Source organism: Centroberyx gerrardi, chromosome 22 (assembly GCF_048128805.1).
Source record: "Centroberyx gerrardi isolate f3 chromosome 22, fCenGer3.hap1.cur.20231027, whole genome shotgun sequence".
NCBI classification, from domain to species: domain Eukaryota; kingdom Metazoa; phylum Chordata; class Actinopteri; order Beryciformes; family Berycidae; genus Centroberyx; species Centroberyx gerrardi.
In genome coordinates, this window is record NC_136018.1 from 13,463,857 (window position 1) to 13,484,218 (window position 20,362).

At 43.6% G+C, this 20,362-nt stretch overlaps 1 protein-coding gene across 1 annotated transcript; it reads left to right on the plus strand.

The window, feature by feature from the left end:
* The first annotated feature begins 435 nt into the window (after nt 1-435).
* Nucleotides 436-20,362, plus strand: oplah (5-oxoprolinase, ATP-hydrolysing). The gene is made up of 28 exons (XM_078291440.1): nt 436-537; nt 1,346-1,558; nt 2,042-2,233; nt 4,523-4,637; nt 5,434-5,557; nt 6,387-6,582; nt 7,327-7,492; nt 8,624-8,762; nt 9,080-9,147; nt 10,178-10,353; nt 10,471-10,611; nt 11,009-11,121; nt 11,543-11,713; nt 12,705-12,842; nt 13,261-13,399; nt 13,633-13,745; nt 14,271-14,422; nt 14,680-14,840; nt 14,970-15,071; nt 15,167-15,341; nt 15,842-16,026; nt 16,824-16,970; nt 17,151-17,285; nt 18,118-18,267; nt 18,400-18,557; nt 18,936-19,096; nt 19,337-19,434; nt 19,923-20,362. The coding sequence occupies exons 2-28, from the start codon at nt 1,388-1,390 to the stop codon at nt 20,073-20,075; spliced, it is 3,939 nt and encodes a 1,312-aa protein (XP_078147566.1). The 5' UTR covers nt 436-537; nt 1,346-1,387; the 3' UTR covers nt 20,076-20,362.

The window sequence follows — 20,362 nt, forward strand, 5'->3', positions numbered from 1 at the left end:
TATTATTATCCAGGTATTATAGGTGCTGGTTCCAGTCACGGGGGCGTCAATTCACTAAACCTCCAAGATATGGCAAGGTCACACCTTGTCATAATATCATTTGCTCCCCAAAACCTCCGGACCCACTTACATCCACGCAAAAGAAACAGTGGTCTTGAATCTTGAGTTATCTTAACTTTTGCTTTGTTTTTTGTTTTAATTTAATATGGCTTCTAAGTCAATCCACCAATTTTTGCCTCGTCTTTCCTCTCCATCATAATTAGGATCACGGGATCAAAGTTGGACCATTTTCACTTGACGCCCACGGTGCCAGGCGACGAGGGGGAAGTTCATTTTACTGACCCGCTCCTTGCAGGGGGGTGGAGTAAAAGCCTCAGCGAATGAGAAAGCGCTCCGACGCCGACAACGTGGTTCCTGTTGTGTGAGGAAGGAGACGGGGGAAGGACGGGCGGAGAGACCGGAGAGAGGTGAGGGAGGAGGATTGACTGCCACGGGATTACCAAAGATTAACACATTGCAAGTGCAATCACCGGAGAGGTAAGTAAAGAGGTCGACTCTCCTATCGTCAGCCTGGAAAAAGCCTTATCTTCATGCTTCACGCTGCCTGTTCGAGAAAGAAATATGCACACAAGCTGTGGATCGGCTACAGCGAGAGCGTGCAGCAAGCAACCAGCTGCTCAGTTGTTTAGCAGAGAGACCAGGCTGTTGAGTTATGAGGCATAAACATATTGATCAAGGCAATGCAATTCTCTGATGTATTCAGTCTTTGTCATTGCTTGTTGTCTCTTAGGTCTCTGGAATAGCCCTAAAGAAAAATCACTCTATATTCCTATAGGGACTTGTGTCCGTGGTGCTCAGTAGTGTGTTTACAGTGTGTTATTTATTTATTTATTTATCAGTCTGGTTACAAACAGGTTGATGCAACTGATGTTCTGCATACAGAGATTATAGCTGCTAGTTTCCAGCTCCTGTCCCTAGCTTGGCTTTTGTTAGAAAGAGCAAGAAAAAGAAAAAATAAAGAAAAGATACAATTATGAAGCATAATTTAAAGAAGGCGAAATGGACAGACCATTACATTATGTTATGTTATGCAAAGTAACACATTTAAAGTCATGTCAGAGTGATGTTGAGTGTATTGATTGTGTGAGTGATTAGTATTTTCTCATGCCCCCCTTTCCAACAGGTCTCCAACTGATTCCCTTATCTGTAGAGCATTAGTATTGTTTATAGGGACTGGATGTAGTAGTTAATCTCTCTCTCTCTCTCTCTCTCTCTCTCTCTCTCTCTCTCTCTCTCTCTCTCTCTCTCTCTCTCTCTCTCTCTCTCTCTCTATCTATCTATCTAGTTAATCACAGCCTCAGGAGCAGCCTTTCTCTCTGTTTTCAAGATGGCTGAGACCAAAGGGAAATTTGACTTTGCCATCGACCGCGGTGGCACCTTCACCGATGTGTTTGCCCGCTTGCCAGATGGTCGGGAGAGAGTCCTCAAACTGCTGTCCCGGGACCCGCAGAACTACCAAGACGCTCCCACTGAGGGGATCCGCAGAGTTCTGGAGGAGGTAACGTGATCGGATGGATGGGTGTAGGGAGGAATGGTGGGAAAGTTACGTGGTCAGAGAAGCATATCTGCATGATAATGACCAGCCAGGTCAAGTTAAGTCAAATTAATTTAGAGACAACTTTAACCGACACTTGTTTGTTTAACAGAGCAGCAAAGGTCATGAATACAGATAAAAAGAGAGAACAGAGGTCACAAATTTTAAGATATGAGTCCAGAGCTTGTGTGTGTGTGTGTGTGTGTGTGTGTGTGTGTGTCTTTGAATGGGCAGGTAAGGGAGATGGTACAAGACAACAGATAGTACACGTGTACGTGTGAGTGTGTACATGTGTTTGTGTGTATGCCCCTGTCCATCTTTTTCTTCATTCATGTGCGTCTTGGCTGTGCGTGTGTATGTACTACAGCTAGTATTTGTGTATGCCAGCCATGTGCGTCCATCCTGACTCACTGCTGGTGTGTTGTGTGTGTGTGTGTTTGTTGACAGGAAACGGGGCAGGTATTTCCCCGGGACAAGCCCGTAGACACCGCTCTGATTGGCTGGATCAGAATGGGCACGACGGTGGCGACCAATGCGCTGCTGGAGAGAGAAGGAGAAAGGACCGCCCTCCTCGTCACGAAGGGCTTCAAGGATCTGCTGCACATTGGCACACAGGCCAGGCCCAAGCTCTTCGATTTGGTTAGTAGGGTTTGTTTCCCCACATGAATGATTATAGACATTTATACATAAAATAAAAGGGTAAAAATCCAGTTGAAAGATGTAGTATTTGACCTTGAATAGGGAGTTTATCCAACCATTTCAACTCTCTCAATTTGGACTGTCTTTTGGCGTTGAACGTGGGTAATTAGGGCGACAGGGAAAGGGGACAGGCAAAGGAACAATGAAAGTCCCTTGATGTGAAAGCCTTTTGTCCAGGCTGGGTGTTGAAGTGTTTTTTTTCCTGTCATGATCTAATCAGGAGACACATGTAGAAGAGAATTCCTCTGAAGGTGGTTTCTCTGAACAAAGTCAAATAAAGTAGTGGGGGATTGGAGACGGACACCAGTGCTGAGTACTGCAGCAACAACCTCTACCAAGGAGGTTATGTTTTTATGTCTTCACCTGTGTTAGTTAGGTTTGCTTGTCTGTCTGTCTGTCTGTCAGCAGGATATCTCAAAAACGTATTAACAGATTTCTATGAAATTTGGTGGACCGATAGGCCTTTGGAAAAACAACAATTGATTAGATTTTGGTGGTGATCCAGATCTGGGAGTTCTGCCATTAGACAACAGAGATGGAGACTTGATTCCAAAACCTAATTATACAGTAAGTTTGCAGGTCAATAAGTCAATTAAACTTAAAAATAAGTGATAGGAATAATGTGTTGGGTGTAACAGCAAGTTGGAGTATTGTTCAGCTTTTGCAGAGGTTTGCACTCTGTTTATCAATAGGCTACTAAGCAGCTGAAGCCTAAAATGCTGGAGAAGTTATGTCACTGCACAGTGGTGGCTAGCTGTGTCGTAACACTTCAATCACAACTTGATATTGGTATTTAACTCATCAGCTTTGACGTATGCCAGCTACTCCGGTATGCTTTGATGGAATCATTCACAGAGAAGTTGAGATAATGATCGTACTACTGTGCTGAGTTTGTGCCATTACTTATCACTGGGGCATTATGTAAAGGAAGCCAGAGACTGATATGGTTTCAGGATGTTTGCAAGGTAAATATGAAAGATGACTTTTTAACTTGTGAGTCCATATGTCAATAGTATAGGTGATTATTTGGTTATGTGAAATGGAGGTTGAGGCTTTGGTCCAACTAGAGCAAGGTGCAGGATTGACTGTGGCATGTATACACTCGCACCCACACACACACGCACATGCACATTTATTTGTTGATTTATTCGTTCATTCACACATTATTTATATTGGTAAAGGTGTGTTTAAGGGTTAGCAGGGGGGATTAATTCAGTACATACGGTAACCGGCTATGTATCATTGTAGGCTATGCACAGTATCGTTTTGCACCATACATGAAGCACTGAGCACACATAATAACACATGCACAACTACACACACACAAACACACTCAAATGGAGCATCATAGCCAGCTAAAGAAATGTTTTTTGACTATGCATGTGTGTTCATGAGAGAAGGGAGGCGGGTCTTGGAGTTTGCCCCCAGCCCAGTGTACCATTAGTGGTTAGTTTGACAAGTGACCATTAGTTGGTCACTTATCAAACCTACTCATCTGCTTTTACGTTTACAGTTTAGGCATTCAGCTGATGCTCTGACCCAAAGCAAGCTACAAGAAATGCAGCAGTAGAAAACACTAAATTCCTCAAGTGCAAACATTACAGACAGCCAGTAATATGGAGTGTCAAAACAATAGTGCCCAGTCAAAAGAAGCATACATTTCATATGACAGGTGACTTAGATGTCATCTTTAGGTTGTATTTAGGTGTATTGAACATTTTCATTTCAAATTTGTTTTAACTCTTGTCTTTCTTGCTGACAAAGCTGAGGTCAGTTCAGCATCAATATGGGACTTAATGGGATTTTAGGGTGTAGGTTGGACTCTGCATCAGAATACTCAGGCACAGTATAGGATAAGTGGCTTCCTTATCACTGGTTTTTGAGTCCAATCCTTCAAGTTTCAAAGAGAATGTAAATTATGCAAACTGGAATTTGAATTTGATATTTTTCACACAAATTTCCATATTTTCCTTCTCACTTTGATAGAGTACTTTGCATAGAACTCAAACTTGCCTAGGGATCAAAAATCCCCAAATGAATGTGTTTTGAAATAACTAGGACAAAAACTGTGGTGTTTCCATTATTTTGTTGGTTACCTGCTAATTGTACCTAGCACTGTCAATGCACCACTAGTTAAAAGCAGATTTACCCAAACCAATGTATGTTTTGTAAAAAAAAACTGCCACCAGCACCCAGTTTACAGGACAGTGTGTGTATTGGTATCAACAGGAGGTGTCAGTGCCTGAAGTGCTGTATGAGGAGGTAATAGAAGTGGATGAGCGAGTCGTTCTCAGGCAAGATGGCTGCCAGCTGCCCAGGAAAGATTCCAAACGTATCGTCACAGGTATGAAATGATCCGGTCTCCACTGCCATGCAGAGCTAAAGGGCAGCAACTGCATGAGAGCAAGAGAGTGAAACTGTGAAAAATGACTTGTCTTCATTTTCATTATCTCGTGTCCTGATATAAGTATTCTTGGCATGGTTTAGTAGCACCTATGGGTCTATTTTTTGTTCAAATGAAATCTAAACTTCAGTCATGACATTTGACCTTTGGAAAACCCAACAAGCAGTTACTGCTGTTTACCTTTGTAGGGCAGTCCACACTGTCCACAGAAAAACATTTGAGTGCTGTAAAGATGCAGGTCTCATAACCATTTGGTCGAGACCTTAAATGAATTACAGGCCTTTTTTCTCGTGGGTTTGTTTGGCTGCTAGATTTCTTTCTACTCGTGCAAAATTTAGTTCAAGTGATAATGTAAATGATATGCTTAGACACCTAAGACAACCTTCCTACTGCAGTCAGAACAGCAGAGTCACTTCCCATCTTCCATCATAGGCTAAAAACGAATCTTTCCAAAAAGTACCTCATGTCACCCTTACTCACTCTGATCGCACTCTAAAAATTCTTTGTTTCTTCTTAGTGCTCATTCTGTTTCTTTTCACAGCATTTCACTCTTATTTCTTACATGATCATTCTATGGTAACAGGAAAATGGCAAGCCCACTAAGTAGTCTACTAGGAATTTACACTCCTTCTACTGGTGCACTCATTGAAAGTCGCTCTGGATCAGAGCATGAACTAAATGCCTAAAATCATGTGAAGTAATTGTAATGTACTCAGCTTGTATGCTTGTTGCTCAGGCAGTACGGGGGACTCTCTGGAGGTGTGGAGGGAGTTGGATCTGCAGCGTGTGGAGAAAGACCTGAGAGGGGTTTTGTCCCAGGGCATCACCAGCCTGGCTGTCCTGCTGCTACACTCATACACGTAACTACAGCTCATATCTGTACTTTTAGGCTGAGAGATGTTATTTTATCATCCTCCTGTTCTCACTACTCCTCTCTGTCTGTCTCTCTGATTCTCTTTCCTTCTCACATAATAACTCTACGTCTGGGAAAGAGTCTATTACTGTATTCTAACTCTACTTAATTATGTCGATGTTCGGTTACTTAATTATGCAATTCTTGCCTCTTTGTCTCGTCTCTGTCTCTTTCTCTTCATATCTCTCCCCCCCCCCCCCCCCCTCTCTCTCTCTCTCTCTCCCTCTCTCTCTCTCTCTCTGGGTGTGGTGAGTATGTATGTCAGAAGTATCTGGTGTCAGATTGCCTGGTTTCTCATGTCTGTGGAACCCATGTGGCTTACTGGGTGGAAGTTCATCGTTCCCTGCCCTTTTCTCCTGCTGTCTTTACTTGAAATCAACTCCCATTTTTGCCTTTTTTTGCCTTTTTTTGCCTTTTTTGCCATTCACCCTTGAACTGACAGTTTGTAGTTTCAAATCTTAAAAGTAATCAAAGCAGCTAGATTGAATCACATTGAAAAGACACTTTCAGGGAACCAGAGGTTGACCTTCAAGATGTTCTTGCCTCCTGCCATGTGCGATAGACAGAACACACACATACCATCCAATAGGAAAGAGAGGAGGGAGGGCGCCTTTTAAAGTGATAACAAACACAATACACAGGACTTTGTGTAAGGCAGCAGTGGAGTTGCATAAGAGCTTTATGTTTGACTTGCATTCCACCTCCAACCCCCCCCCCCTCTCACTCTCTCTCTCTCCCTCTCTCTCCCTCTCCCTCTCCCTCTCTCTCTCTCTCAGATGGTGTGAGCATGAGAAAGCGGTGGGCTCCCTGGCGCGTCGTCTGGGCTTCAGCCAGGTGTCTCTGTCCAGCGAGGTGATGCCCATGGTGCGGGCGGTGCCTCGGGGATACACCGTCTGCGCCGACGCCTACCTCACACCCAAGATCCGTCAGTATCTGAAAGGCTTCACCTCTGGCTTCAAGGGCGGCCTGAAGGTGTGTGCTGTGTGTTCTCACGTGGATGTGTGTGTGTGTGTGTGCATGTGTGTGTGTTACCATATGTAGAATACACTTAGTCACTCGTGCTCACCTTTCATGCCCACCCATTCAATTTTATATTCAACATTCACACTGTTGATGTCGTAAAAGTTGCCCCAACCTGCATAAATACATGCAGGATTTTCCAGATGTTTCTTCTTGGGTGTGGAGCAACAGTGCAGTAGCACTGCAGCAAGCATTTAAAAAGTAGAAGTTTTCTTTTCGTCAGCCAAATTAATTAATATACTTTTTTCATCGAAATATGACTCCCAACCCATTTTCAATGCTATTTTGTGCACCGAATCATTTATTGTGTCAATAGGTTTAGAGAGAACTTGCTCACTCACTTGTACAATAGAGTTTTTTTGTTTTAGTCAATAATGTAAAGTTTTTGTTATTAGGCTAGTTAACTGTCAAAAGCAGCGGAGAAACAGAGGAAAACTTTACAGAAGTTTAGTTTCTAGTGCCTTGTATAGAGTCAGCATAACAGGCAGCCAATCAACAGCCTGATACAGAGCCATTGTTTTGCATTGATTTGATTGGCTCACGGTCAGAGACAGTGTACGGTGGTCAGCGGGAAGAAAGTTTGAGAACAGGCAAACACTGAAGACTGTATATAACTGAGCCATTCAAATGTTACTGATTTATCTGCAAAGACCAAAAAAATAAACTCTTCCCCCTCCTGTCTCCCTCTCTGCTCAGGATGTGGATGTGCTGTTCATGCAGTCGGACGGCGGCCTGACTCCCATGGAGCAGTTCTGCGGCTCGCGGGCCGTTCTGTCCGGCCCGGCGGGGGGCGTGGTGGGTTACGCCATCACCTCGTACAGCCAGATGGAGAAGAAACCCGTCATCGGCTTCGACATGGGCGGTGAGGGGGAACGCACTGTTAGCAGCTGGAACATACACTGCATGGACAAAATATTAGGGACATCTTCCTCATATTGAGCTGCAGCCCCTTTTGCACAATCCACATCTCAGTCGTCTCGAAGCTTTAAAATCCTTCTCTAACCCGTCTGCTTCTCTTTATCTACATCTCCTCCTTTGTGACTGTATAGTTTAATAAGGGAAATGAATAAGGCATAATGGCTTTTACCTGGATTCACCTCATCAGTGTACTCCATGAAAAGAGTAAGCGTCCCTAATATTTTAGTAGTACTATAATAGTTGTACATACACATTCTGTTTATGTACAACTTGAAGGGTGAGGAATAGGGATAATGTATCAAACAGTTTGATGAGGATCTTCATCATCAATTATCGCATTTGATAGTTGCATTTTTCCTGACTTTTTTTTCCAGATTTTTTTGTTTGAATGATACAAATTATGTTCAATGTTCATTTACAGCTGAACCACCCTTAACTAAAATACATCTCATATATGGCAGAGCAGTGCTTCTCAACACTCTATGATTAACCAACTGACAACCAGCCTGTTATTGTTCAACCACCAGAAACTAGATTTCTGTGTTTCTCAGCCAGGAAGTGGCATTATAGCGGGGGGAAAAGAGGCAGGAAGCAGTAAGTTGGCATTGAGATCCAGGTGTTAAAGGGGGATAGGGAATGGATGGAGGGGGTAGCAAAGCTTTTGGGAAGAAACTGGAGTGTTGTTGAAGAGCTGTCCGAGACTCTGACTCGCTAAAAACGTGTTAACTCTGTAGTCCTGATATTAATATAGATATTCATATCAAGGTGTATGTATACTTTAATTCATGTGTATCATTTCGTAGGCCTGATCAGTGTCAGTGACCTTTTTATGCTCCTTTCTTTGCTTTTATGGTCCTTGCTTTGCTTACATTGCCTTTTGCATTTACTGTTGAGTTTATCGTTTCTGTTTCTATTCACTCCTTTGTAAAGTGCTTTCTAACTGTGTTTTGAAAAGTGCTATACAAATAAAGATAATTATTAGTTTCAAAAAAATCTACCAGGTAAAGACCAAAAATCCCAACAGTGACACACTTTCCTTATTTCCCGATACCTGGTTTTCTGTCTTTCCCTGCAGGAACGTCCACAGATGTGAGTCGGTACGCGGGCCAGTATGAGCACGTGTTCGAGGCCACCACCGCTGGAGTCACGCTGCAAGCACCTCAGCTGGATATCAACACTGTGGCTGCAGGCGGAGGGTCGAGACTCTTCTTCAGGTCAGTCGCTCACAGAATCGACACGTCGACGCTAGGATATCGGCCCTGCTACGGTTATAGTTGTTGTTCCAATAAGACTTTTCCTATGACACCAGGACACGTTAAGTGAGAGATCTGGATGCATCAGAAGGCAGATTCTGCTCACATGGCTCTTGAAATCAGATTTGGAAGTTGTCAGGTTCGCATTGTAATTCCACATAAACAGGACTGAATCCAGTTGCTGTTATTTTACTTAATTATACAATTCCTGCTCTTTTTTTCTGTCCCATGGTCTCTCTCTCTCTATTGTTTCACTCCTTCCCTTCCCTCTGTCTCAGGTCTGGGATGTTTGTGGTCGGGCCGGAGTCTGCAGGCGCACATCCAGGACCGGCCTGCTACAGAAAAGGTGACAGATCTCTTACGTTTTCCCCCACCCTTCATCACCCTCTCCCTTCATTTCTATATTACTCTTCCCCCCCTCCTGTCACTGCTTTTGTCTGCTTCTTCCTGTCTAGATCCTGGTTCTACATTTCCTACTACCTCTCCGTCTCTCGCTCTCTCTCTCTCTCTCTCTCTCTCTCTCTTCTGTCTCTTTCTCCCACCCATATTTTCTCTTTTCCACCCTCGCTGTTTTCACCCAGTCTCAGATATACACCTAATCCCCGCTCCATGCTGTCAGACAAAAATCCATGAACATGTAGCATCTGGAGAGCCAGAGCTGGTTTTGTTTGTTCTGCTGTCCGGTTCCCTCCCCCGTCTTTGGATTGATAATCCATTTTAGCTGCGTAAAGGCTGAACATTGGCAAAAGTCCAGGTTCCTGCTGAAATTCCAGATGACATAACTCAAGCTTCCCACACTGTAGTTGTAATATGTACTTGTAAAAAAAACACTGCACTACACCCTGACTTCAGTATAGGAGTTTCCTGTCGCAGTCAGTTCTATTTTCATCCAACATTATCACCCGTGCCTTTCCCTGTTGTACTTGCACACATCTTAGACATTTATATGACATAAAACAGCAATAGTGTTAGTTTAAAAGCAATAGTGATGTTAAGTGTTTTGACTGTCATTTTCTGTACAACAATACACTTTTACTTGCAGATAAAACAGCCATTTAGTGATGCAAATGACCTACACAGGCCTTCATCAGGCTATTTGTTTGTACTTGCACACTTACATCTATAGGCACATACATGGTGGCTACATGATGATGAAATCTATTCTATTTAATCTAACTATTTACATTATTATAACAAAAAAATACTATTTCAACTGGTAATCTAAAGTTATTCTCAGGTACCTTGTTAATCTCTGAAAGGCAGCTCTGTGAAGTGAAGCATCTGACACAAAAGCGTACTTGCAGTATAAACACTGTAGTCTTTAAGAGAACCTAAAACAACATTAGTGATGGTGCGTCTGTGTGTGATTCTCCTAGGTGGGCCTCTGACTGTGACGGATGCTAACTTGGCCCTGGGTCGCCTGCTGCCTTCCTTCTTTCCGCGGATCTTCGGGCCGGGGGAGAACGAGCCCCTGTCCCTGGAGGAGACCATGAAGCACTTCCGTCACCTCACCCAGGAGATCAACCACTTCCTGTCTTCCAACCAATCACTGGTGCTAATATTTACGCAGTTATTACGTTACATTGCTTATTTAAAGATGATACAATGATAATTTGCTTAATAATTCCGTAAGGGATTAGTAATGATATGACTTTTTGTTCATTTGCAGGCTAGCAGCAACGGGGCTGACCACTCACACAACAGCACAGCCCCAGGCAGCAAATTAGAGATGAGTGTGGAGGAGGTTGCCATGGGATTCGTCCGTGTTGCTAATGAGGCCATGTGCAGGCCAATCAGAGCTCTGACGCAGGTAGTTTGGGTGTTGATTGGAACTTGATTTGATTCTACAACATAAGTTTTATAGTAAGAACTTAAAGCGTTTCCCCTCTTGGTGCCTCTCTCTTTGGGGAGAATTTTATGCTATTTATTACATTTTGAGTTATTCAGTTCAAGTATGTATGTGTGTGTAGTGAATGTTTGAAATGTGTCTTTTACACAGCTGTGTCTCTTTTAATGAGCTCACCAAGACAAATTCCTAACAACCTTTGGTTGTAATGGCAATAAAGTTGACTTTGACTTGATACAGTCAACCTCTCTGAGTATCTCTCTCTCTCTCTCTCTCTCCCTCCTCTCTCTCTCTCTCTCTCTCTCCTCTCTCTCTCTCTCTCTCTCTCTCTCTCTCACTCTCTCTCTCTCTCTCTCTGCAGGCCAAGGGCCATGATACATCTCAACATGTCTTGGCGTGTTTTGGTGGCGCCGGAGGTCAACACGCCTGTGCTATTGCACGAGCCCTAGGGATGAAGACTGTCTTTATACATAAGTAAGGGCAATAGTATGCATGTGTGTGCGTGTGTGTGTGTGGGTGAGTCTGTAGGAGAAAGAGAGAGACAGGTGTAAAAATAAAAAATCACTTACAATGAAAGGGGGCTCAGTGCTTGATGGGTGCAGTCAGACCTCATGCTAACATGTTTGAGTGTTAGTGACATGATGATTCATCCCTCTGGTTCAATAATTTGACAGAAGCCCAAAATGCTTTTCTGCCTGCTTCTGTTCATCAATTGTGACCATCTTCAGTGCAGTATGAGTGGATGTGCACTTGCAAATGTGTGGAGTTCGTCTTGCTGTGCATGTATGTTTGGGTGCTGTACGCTAGAGTGAAGTGTGTGTCCGTGCGTGTGTCTGCGTCTCTCTCTGTAGTAAACACTCCTCTGTGTGTGTGTGTGTGTGTGTGTGTGTGCCAGGTACAGCGGCGTGCTGTCGGCGTACGGCCTGGCTCTGGCTGATGTGGTGGAGGAGGTGCAGGAGCCGTGCTCCCTGCAGTACGACCAGCGCTCCTTCAGCGAGCTGGACCGCAGGGTGGAGCTGCTGTCCCAGCGCTGCCACCACATACTCCACGCACGCGGCTTCACCAGGTCAGGGGTGACACACAAGCACACACACTTTATTCATATACGCTAGTGTGTCCCTGACTTCTTTTTTGGCAGGAGAAAACGGTTCATGCTACACTAAAACGCCATTGCAACCAATTCTAATTTCTTTTGAGTGGCGTCACAGCCCGTCTAGGTATGTTGGTGTTCTCTACCTTTTCACTGATAAGGGAAACACTGATGCTCACTAAGCACTCACAACACTTACATGCGTATATACTGCAAACTAGGGTGAAACTGATATATCGGTTTGCCAATATACACGGCCGACATTGGCCTTTTAGTAAACATATGATATGATGGAGTTTGCTCCCTGACCACAGCTACATAAAAACAGTCTGTAAAAGCTGCAATGAAATCTATTTTCTCTGCACATTTTACTTATTCATTTAATTGTTCGATAATGTCTTTTGTAGATTCATTTGTCATTTAAATGCCTAATGTATTCTAGAGTTTCCCCTACCATTAAATATGTTTGTTGGGTCACCCTGCTTTAACAAGTTACCAACCCTCCTGAAGGAATTATTGGACGGGGTTTTAGAGGAGTTTTAGTTTCCCATGGTCTAAACTTTTGTTTCAGAGGCTTTTCCACCCAGACGAATTCCGGGGCAAATACTGAATCCTTGTAATTTTTTGGCATGAAAATTGTCAAATTTAAAGATCTTGAATAGTGATAGAAAATATCATTGACGACTTCAGACTAAAAAATGTCTGTATCGGCCTTCAAAAACCCATATCAGTCAAACCCTACTATAAACACAGAACAGTGTAAAGACTCAGCAAACACACACTCTCTTCCCACAACTTTAGTTCCCTGATAAAACCTCATATCTCTAAAGTGTCAACTTTTCAGGAAGGCTTCCATGCATTTCTGATAATTAATGTACAACAGACAACAAACATAAACTTTCTACGAGACACTGACGATAGGAAAACACACCAGACTAAAGCAGTCTTGTTCTCCTCCTCCTCTCAGCGGTCAGATCACCACTGAGGTTTTCCTCCACCTGCGTTACGAAGGCACCGACTGCGCTCTCATGGTTACCGCTGCCGGTTACCCCAGCAACGCCCAGTCCTGTCAAGCTGGCGACTTCCGCAGTGCCTTCACCAAACGGTTGGCTCTATTTGTTCACTCATTCGTTTGCTCATTTGCTGGTTTATTCATGCATTGATGATCTGGCTGATCCGTTCATATATTCACTGATGCGTTCAAGTGGATAAGCTGTCGCCCCTTACACTTTGTCTCCTATGTACCTTCTGTTTATACTGTATAAGCAAACATACCATCAAGTTAATGTGTCATCAGGTCAGTGTTTTCCATAGGAGATAATGTTACATAAGCTTCCCAGCTAGTAAAGTTTGGGATTCACATTTATTTACACTGCTCATGTTCTCTTATGTTCCCCCTACCTTTCTCACGATACATTTCTCCCTCCTCTTTCATCACACCCTCTCCTCTGTTCTTTCTCTTAAACTCTCTCTCTCTCTCTCTCTCTCTCTCTCCCTCTCTCTCCCTCTCTCTCTCTCTCTAGCTATCTGAAGGAGTTTGGCTTCACCATCCCAGACAGACCCATCATGGTAGATGACATCAGAGTGAGAGGCTCTGGGAAATCTGGCATTAAATCAGTCTGTAAAGCAAAGATGGGGCACGGACAGGCCAAACCCGTCACGGTACACAAACTGTCACACACACACACACACACACATTTACACATACACATTTAGATTTGAATACGTCTTCACAAGGCCTGGTTGTAACAGATTTGGCTAAAAGACAAAATAGTTTAAAAAAGGAAAAAAGAAAGTCAGAATTTGTTGGTTCACTTGAAGGTAAGGCTAAAAACAGTCAGTTGCTATTATGTGTATGATATCATCCTGTGTGTCCTCTCTGCTCTTCCCTGTAGATGACCAAGTGTTACTTTGAGGACGGTTACCTGGACACCAGTGTGTATCTGTGGGAGGAGCTGCCATGTGGTCACAGCATCCAGGGACCAGCCATCATCATCGACAAGAACAGGTAGGCGTTTCCCACTTACTGTCATACATGCCACTAAATAAGCTCTGAAGTGAATGGCTATGATTACAATACATATATCGCAGAGCAAACAATATGGGTCTGTTAGTATGAAAATCGTCAAAATGTGAATGACACCTTTGATTGTTTTGTGTGTCTGCATTTCCTTAAAAAATATTGAATGTTTTAAATTGGATTATCTAAATTCAGGACCTTAAAAAATCTCTTAAAGATGATTAAATGAGTTTTAAATACAGTTTCAGAGGTCTTAAAAAATGTTACTTACTTCTTTTTTTGTTACTTTTCTATTGAGAAATCCCCCTGGCTGCACAAACATATACTTTGATACTGCTTTTTTTTTTTTTACTATTCAGGCTTTTTTAGGCCTGAAATTGGTCTTGCTTTTATTTAAATCGGCATTAAAAAGGTCTTAATGTATATAGTTTTACATGTATTTACCCTGTGAATGTGTGCCTGTACGTCAATGCTTGTGTGTATCCATGGATCTACTCTTGTTTCCTCCATCAGCACCATCCTGGTGGAGCCGTGCTGCGAGGCCCGTCTGACAGAAGGGGGCGATGTGTGCATGACTGTGGGCTCGGACCCTCACTGCGCCCTGGGCACCGAACTCAACACCGTGCAGCTCTCCATCTTCTCCCACCGCTTCATGAGCATAGCAGGTCAGCAGCTCCGCAACAATCGCAGAGGGATGGGATGGAAAGGAGAGAGTGAGGGAGGAATGGAAGGGAGTGACGATGGGGATGGAGGAGAGGGAGAGATTGAAGGAGGGAGGAGGTATGGAATGGGAGGGGAAGAGGGAGGGAGTGATGGGAAGGAAGCGGCGGTTCGATGTGCGCTTTATAAATGCAGGTATTATTATTATTACAATTTGTTTTATTAGCATGCTCAGTTCTGCACCATCTCTCCCCCTCTACAGAGCAGATGGGCCGGGTTCTCCAAAGAACCTCCATCTCCACCAACATCAAGGAGCGTCTGGACTTCTCCTGCGCCGTCTTTGGGCCGGACGGGGGACTGGTGTCCAACGCGCCCCACATCCCGGTCCACCTGGGGGCCATGCAAGAGACTGTCCAGTACCAGGTAAGGACTGCGCACACATGCTACTGAAACGCAGGCACCGGAGAAGTAACACCAGTTTCTGACAGGATGAAAGAAATTATACCGCCTAACCTCAGTTCTTGGTTCTCTCCCCTCCTCCTCTCGGTGCAGATCAGATCACTGGGGAAGAATCTGAAAGAAGGGGATGTGATTCTGAGTAACCACCCATGTGCCGGGGGCAGCCACCTTCCCGACCTCACTGTCATCACACCGGTCAGAGGCTACCAGCCACTCTCCTCTCCTCTCCTCTCCTCTCCTCTCCTCTCCTCATATCTCATCCTCACTCCCTTCTCCCTCCTCCTCTCCAGGTGTTCAGGAAAGGGGTGAGTGGTCCGGTGTTCTTCGTGGCCAGCAGGGGGCACCACGCCGACATCGGGGGCGTCACTCCGGGCTCCATGCCGCCCCACTCCACCTCCCTCCAGCAGGAGGGGGCCGTCTTCACTTCCTTTAAACTGGTCACTGCCGGCGTCTTCCAGGAAGAGGGTAAGAGAGGAAAGAGGCAAGGAAAGGAAGGAGAGAAAAAGGATAGAATATGAGAGTGACCATAAAAACGGAGAGGGAGGAATGAATGTGAGAGAGTCAAGGGAGTAGAGATAAAACAATGCTGTATCTCGTCAACAAGTCAAGATTGAGACTCCTTGCATTGTATTTTTCCTATCAGTTGTCTGGGAAGGAGTGTATAGACGAGCAGAGGGACTTTCCTTAGAGATACAGCGGACTTAACAGAATCCAGACAAACCAGACAATCCAGACAAACCAGAGCTGCAATGGATTCTGTAAATCAGTGGAATTTATGGCTTTTGAGGAATGTTCACAAAAACACTGCATTAGAATCACCGTGACTCTATTTTGAATCAGTGAGCATGCGCTGCTCTGTTTCGGTCTGTCTTCATTTAATACTCACGTCACTTTCAACCCTCTCATCACTCTTTCCTGTTTCTCTCTCTTTTCCTCCCTCCCTCCCCCCTCCGTCTCCATATCAGCTGTAACTGAAGCCCTCATGGCTCCGGCCCAGTACCCAGACTGCTCTGGGACTCGTAATCTCCATGACAACCTGTCAGATCTACGGGCTCAGGTGGCAGCCAATCAGAGAGGCAGCCAGCTGGTGGGGGAGTTGATTGACAGCTACAGTCTGGCAGTGGTCCAGGCCTACATGGGCTACATTCAGGTGAGAGAGGTGTAGGTCAGCCTGTGGAAATAATGTGTGTCTAGTACTGTAACTAGTTACATAACAGTACTTCTAGTACTTTATTAGAAGTAGCTCGTTAGAGTACTTTTGCATTACCCACTTCACAAACATCAGCCGTAGCAATATGACTTACCATCATTGTTTTAAAATGCAATGCAAGACTATTGTTCTGTTTTAAAACAGTAAGCCAATCTCATTTTTATCAAGCTGACTTAGACTGTGTTTTGTTGTCTGCACAAGATGCCAGGGATTTTCACTTTTTTCTACTTAATAAAACAACATAAAACAAAAAATAAAAGTAAGAAATTAATTTTAAAAAGTAACTAACGGATTACAAGAATTGAAAAACTAGGGCATTAATTTACTAGCTACCACAAAAAAGTAATCTGAGTTCTTAAACTGGTTAAAAAGTAAGGCGATACCCCTAACAATTGTGGAGATCCAGCTCAGGAGTTCATTTTATTTTTATCCCTGGGACTGTTCACACAAATTCAGACTTATAAAAGTTTACTGTGTTTTTTTTTCTTTTTTAAATGTGCAGCAAACTGTCTAGACTTAAAATCTAGACAGGTCAGCACTCAGATGTTTTAGTGTCCTTGTCGTGTAGTCTGTGTATTCCTGGAGTTTATCACATTAGCGGTCCGGTGTTGCATTCCACATGTACTGCTGGCAGGTGTGCATAATGTGACAAATGTGTGTGTGTACATGTGTGCATGCTCTTGTGCAGTGCTAGCATAACCTGTGTGTGACCTGCGTGTCTGTGTGTGTTGTTTCAGAGTAATGCGGAGCTGGCAGTGAGAGACATGTTGAAAGATTTTGCACGTCGTCGACGGCAACAGACCGGCTCCTTGGAGGTGGAGTCGGAGGATTTCATGGATGACGGAACGCCAATCAGATTGCAGGTCCAGATCAATGAAGAAGAGGTGGGCAGGGATAATGAACTCACGATGATCCTAAAATTTGTTTGACCAATGTCACGTCTTACCCTAAAACATGCCAATTCTTTAGTTCTGTATTGTTCGTCTCAATATTTGCTTGAAACCCAGGACATAAATACTATATTCTTCCCTCTCCCTCTCCTGTCATGCCGTCCATCACTACAGGGCAGTGCAGTGTTTGACTTCACGGGGACGGGGACGGAGGTGTGGGGGAACTGTAACGCTCCGCGGGCCATCACCCTCTCTGCCCTCATCTACTGCCTGCGCTGCATGGTGGGACAGGACATCCCCCTCAATCAGGTAATGTGGTACTTTCTAGGAGTCCTGGACGAGTTTTAAGTTACTTTCAAGGTTTGATTATCTTTTTTTGGCAGGTGTCAAGATGCTGTCAGGAAACTCATACCTGTAAAACTTATGGTCAAAATCAAATTCAGATGCATTTTTTACCTGCACAACAGAATTAGTGATTTTTTTCTCAGGTACAGCAGTAGTATCTCAGTAGTTTAGAGCTAAGGTTTGCAAGTTGATTCCCATTAAAATGTGCTAATCCCAGAACTGTAGATCATTTGAAAGAAAAACCAGTAGACTTGGAGAATAGTGGGATTTTGATTGAGTTTAGTTTGATAAATGAAATTGCGTTACGTGGAAATACAGTCATCTTCACGTGAGATGCATTCAAATGGATAGACGTGCTGTAGTTCCATAGTTAAGTCGAGTTGAGTCCTGCTTTCCCTCAGTAAGAATATTAAATAGTTTGGTATCCAAAGGATGCACTCTGAAAACGCATGAGTTTTCAGCTGTACCACCAAAACACCAAGGCGACTCCTTTTTGTGCAGAACAATTTCAAAACCCTTTATCGCAATGACTTGTCACCATTACACTTTTCAACTTTATGTCTTTAACTGTATGACCTGATGAAACAGATCAGGTTGAAACGCATCAGCAATTTAACAATAAAAGCTTTTTAAACATTTCTACACTGAAGGAGTTGTCTTGGCTTTTTTGTAGTCTGTTTTTGTCATTAAAAACTTTGAACACTACATTGTATATGCATTGAAACTCAACGACATTCAAACACTGTTCATATCATTCTGTTTGTACAATTCAGCCGTTTCCTCTCTTCATATCCAGGGCTGTCTCACCCCAATCAAAGTCATCATCCCCTCTGGCTCGATCCTCCAGCCTTCCCAGAATGCAGCAGTGGTGGGAGGGAATGTGCTCACATCCCAGAGAGTGGTTGACGTCATCTTTCGGGCATTCGAGGTGTGCGCTGCGTCGCAGGTGAGAAAAACTGTACTTGCATATAGAAAATATGCACACAAAAAAAACTTCCTCAATTAGTGTTTTTTGAATCTCCGGACAGAGTTTTCTCTGTGTTGACCAGTTAGTTTTTGTCTCCCCTCTCTGCATCAGGGCTGCATGAACAACATCTCGTTTGGCAGTGAGAGGAGCGGTTACTATGAGACGGTTGCCGGGGGAGCGGGGGCGGGGCCAGGCTGGAATGGGCGGAGTGGAGTTCACAGTCACATGACCAACACGCGCATCACTGACCCGGAGATCCTGGAGAAGAGGTGGGGCAAGTGGTCATGACTTAGGAACTAATTAAACATAAGAAAGATGATCATTTTAAAGTCTAAAAATATTCTGTCCTATAATAATAATAATAATAATAATAATAATAATAATAATAATAATAATATATAGCTAAGAGTAGGATATAAAAAGGAGATAAAAATAGGGAAACCAATTCAAAAGTGGTTAAAAAATAAATACATAAAGTAAAATAAAACATAGAACATAAAAGACACAACAAGCCATTCATTTTTTATATTCTCAAAGATTGCATTTATCTACTGTAATGCATAGCAAAGCCAATACAACCATGACTTATCAGAGGATAAAACATTTGACCATCCGCTGAATTGATTAGCATGTTAATGTTCACTCAGGTATCCGGTGATTCTGGAGCAGTTCTGTCTGCGGCCCGGCTCAGGAGGAGCAGGGAAATACTGCGGTGGAGACGGTGTGATCCGGAAACTAATGTTCAGGAACAAGGTGGTTCTGTCCGTACTGACCGAGAGGCGCTCTACCCGCCCCTACGGCCTCATGGGTAACCTCACCTTAATTGGCCATTCAAAGTGACACAAGTGAAAGCCCATATAACATTTTAATGGTTTTTTTTTATTCCATATTAAATCAGGCCAGGTTGATTATTGGGTTGTGACATGATAGCGTTTTAGCATTCTAGTGGCCTCTTCCTTTCTTATCTCTCCTTCATCCTACTGTAAAGTTTATTTCTTTCATTTTGTGAACTCATTCTTCTCCCTCTCCTCCTCTTCTTGTGGGTCAGGGGGTGAGAGTGGAGCAGCAGGGCTGAACCAGCTCCACAGAGCCGACGGCAGAGTGCTCAACCTGGGAGCCAAGACCTCCGTCAGTCTCCAGCCAGGGGTAAGACTGCAGTGTGTGTGTGTGTGTGTGTGTGTGTGAGTGAGCACCTGCAAGTGTGTGTGTGCATGTGTGCATGTGCTGGCATGCCTGTGAGCATGTGTCTTTACCAGGGTTGGGTACTAACAGAATACTTGTTACTGCATTACGTATTCTAAATATATATTTTTTTAATGTAACTGTATTCTATTATGTTACCTAAAAAAATAATGTATTCTGATAACAAATATTTGTGAAAAACAACATTATTACTTCTGGGAATACTTCCATTTAAATAGAGCCAGGTATTGTACACCTTTATAAAACTTTGTAATTTTTTACTTTTTCTTATCTGTACCTTTATACATCAAATATGGCAAAGTAATCTGAAAGTAATCAGAATACATTCGAGTTTGGGTAATCGCTTTGGTAACTAGTAACTTTAATGGAATTACCCGAACCTGGTTTTCATACCCTGAAACCCCTCTGTGTTGGTCTGTCTCCCCCTACAGGACATGTTCTGCCTCTACACCCCTGGAGGAGGGGGGTATGGAGGGGAAGAGGAGGGGAACAGGAGACCCCAGACCAAGCGCAGGCGCTTGAACGAGACTTTCCCTGAGAGAGGCAGCGTCTTTGAATACCGAATGGCACAAGAGGGCGTGTGAAAGGAAACAGGAGAGAAAGGGAGAGTCAAAGGACAAGCCAGGAGAGAAGGAGAGAAGGTGGGTTTATAACGGGAACTCCAGGAGACTGTGTGAGGGAGATGAGGGAGACAGAGGTGTGTGTTAAGGCACTTTGCCATGGATGGAAAGATTATTCAAAATGGTGAGGAGAGAGAACAGTTTTAACATCAGTTTGATCATTAAGCTGTGAGAAATACAGGATGCACATGTTAAAGTCAGAAGGGAAAATACAGTTTATAGGCTGGCAACTCTCTGACAATTTCTACACC

What these genes read in the sequence shown, in the direction of transcription:
- oplah (XM_078291440.1), top strand. Translation starts at nt 1,388, where the DNA reads ATGGCTGAGACCAAAGGGAAATTTGACTTTGCCATCGACCGCGGTGGC. An exon ending in CGCAGTGCCTTCACCAAACG is followed by an intron (nt 12,843 to 13,260) that starts GTTGGCTCTATT and finishes CTCTCTCTCTAG; the next exon opens with CTATCTGAAGGAGTTTGGCT. An exon ending in CCGCCCCTACGGCCTCATGG is followed by an intron (nt 19,097 to 19,336) that starts GTAACCTCACCT and finishes CTTGTGGGTCAG; the next exon opens with GGGGTGAGAGTGGAGCAGCA.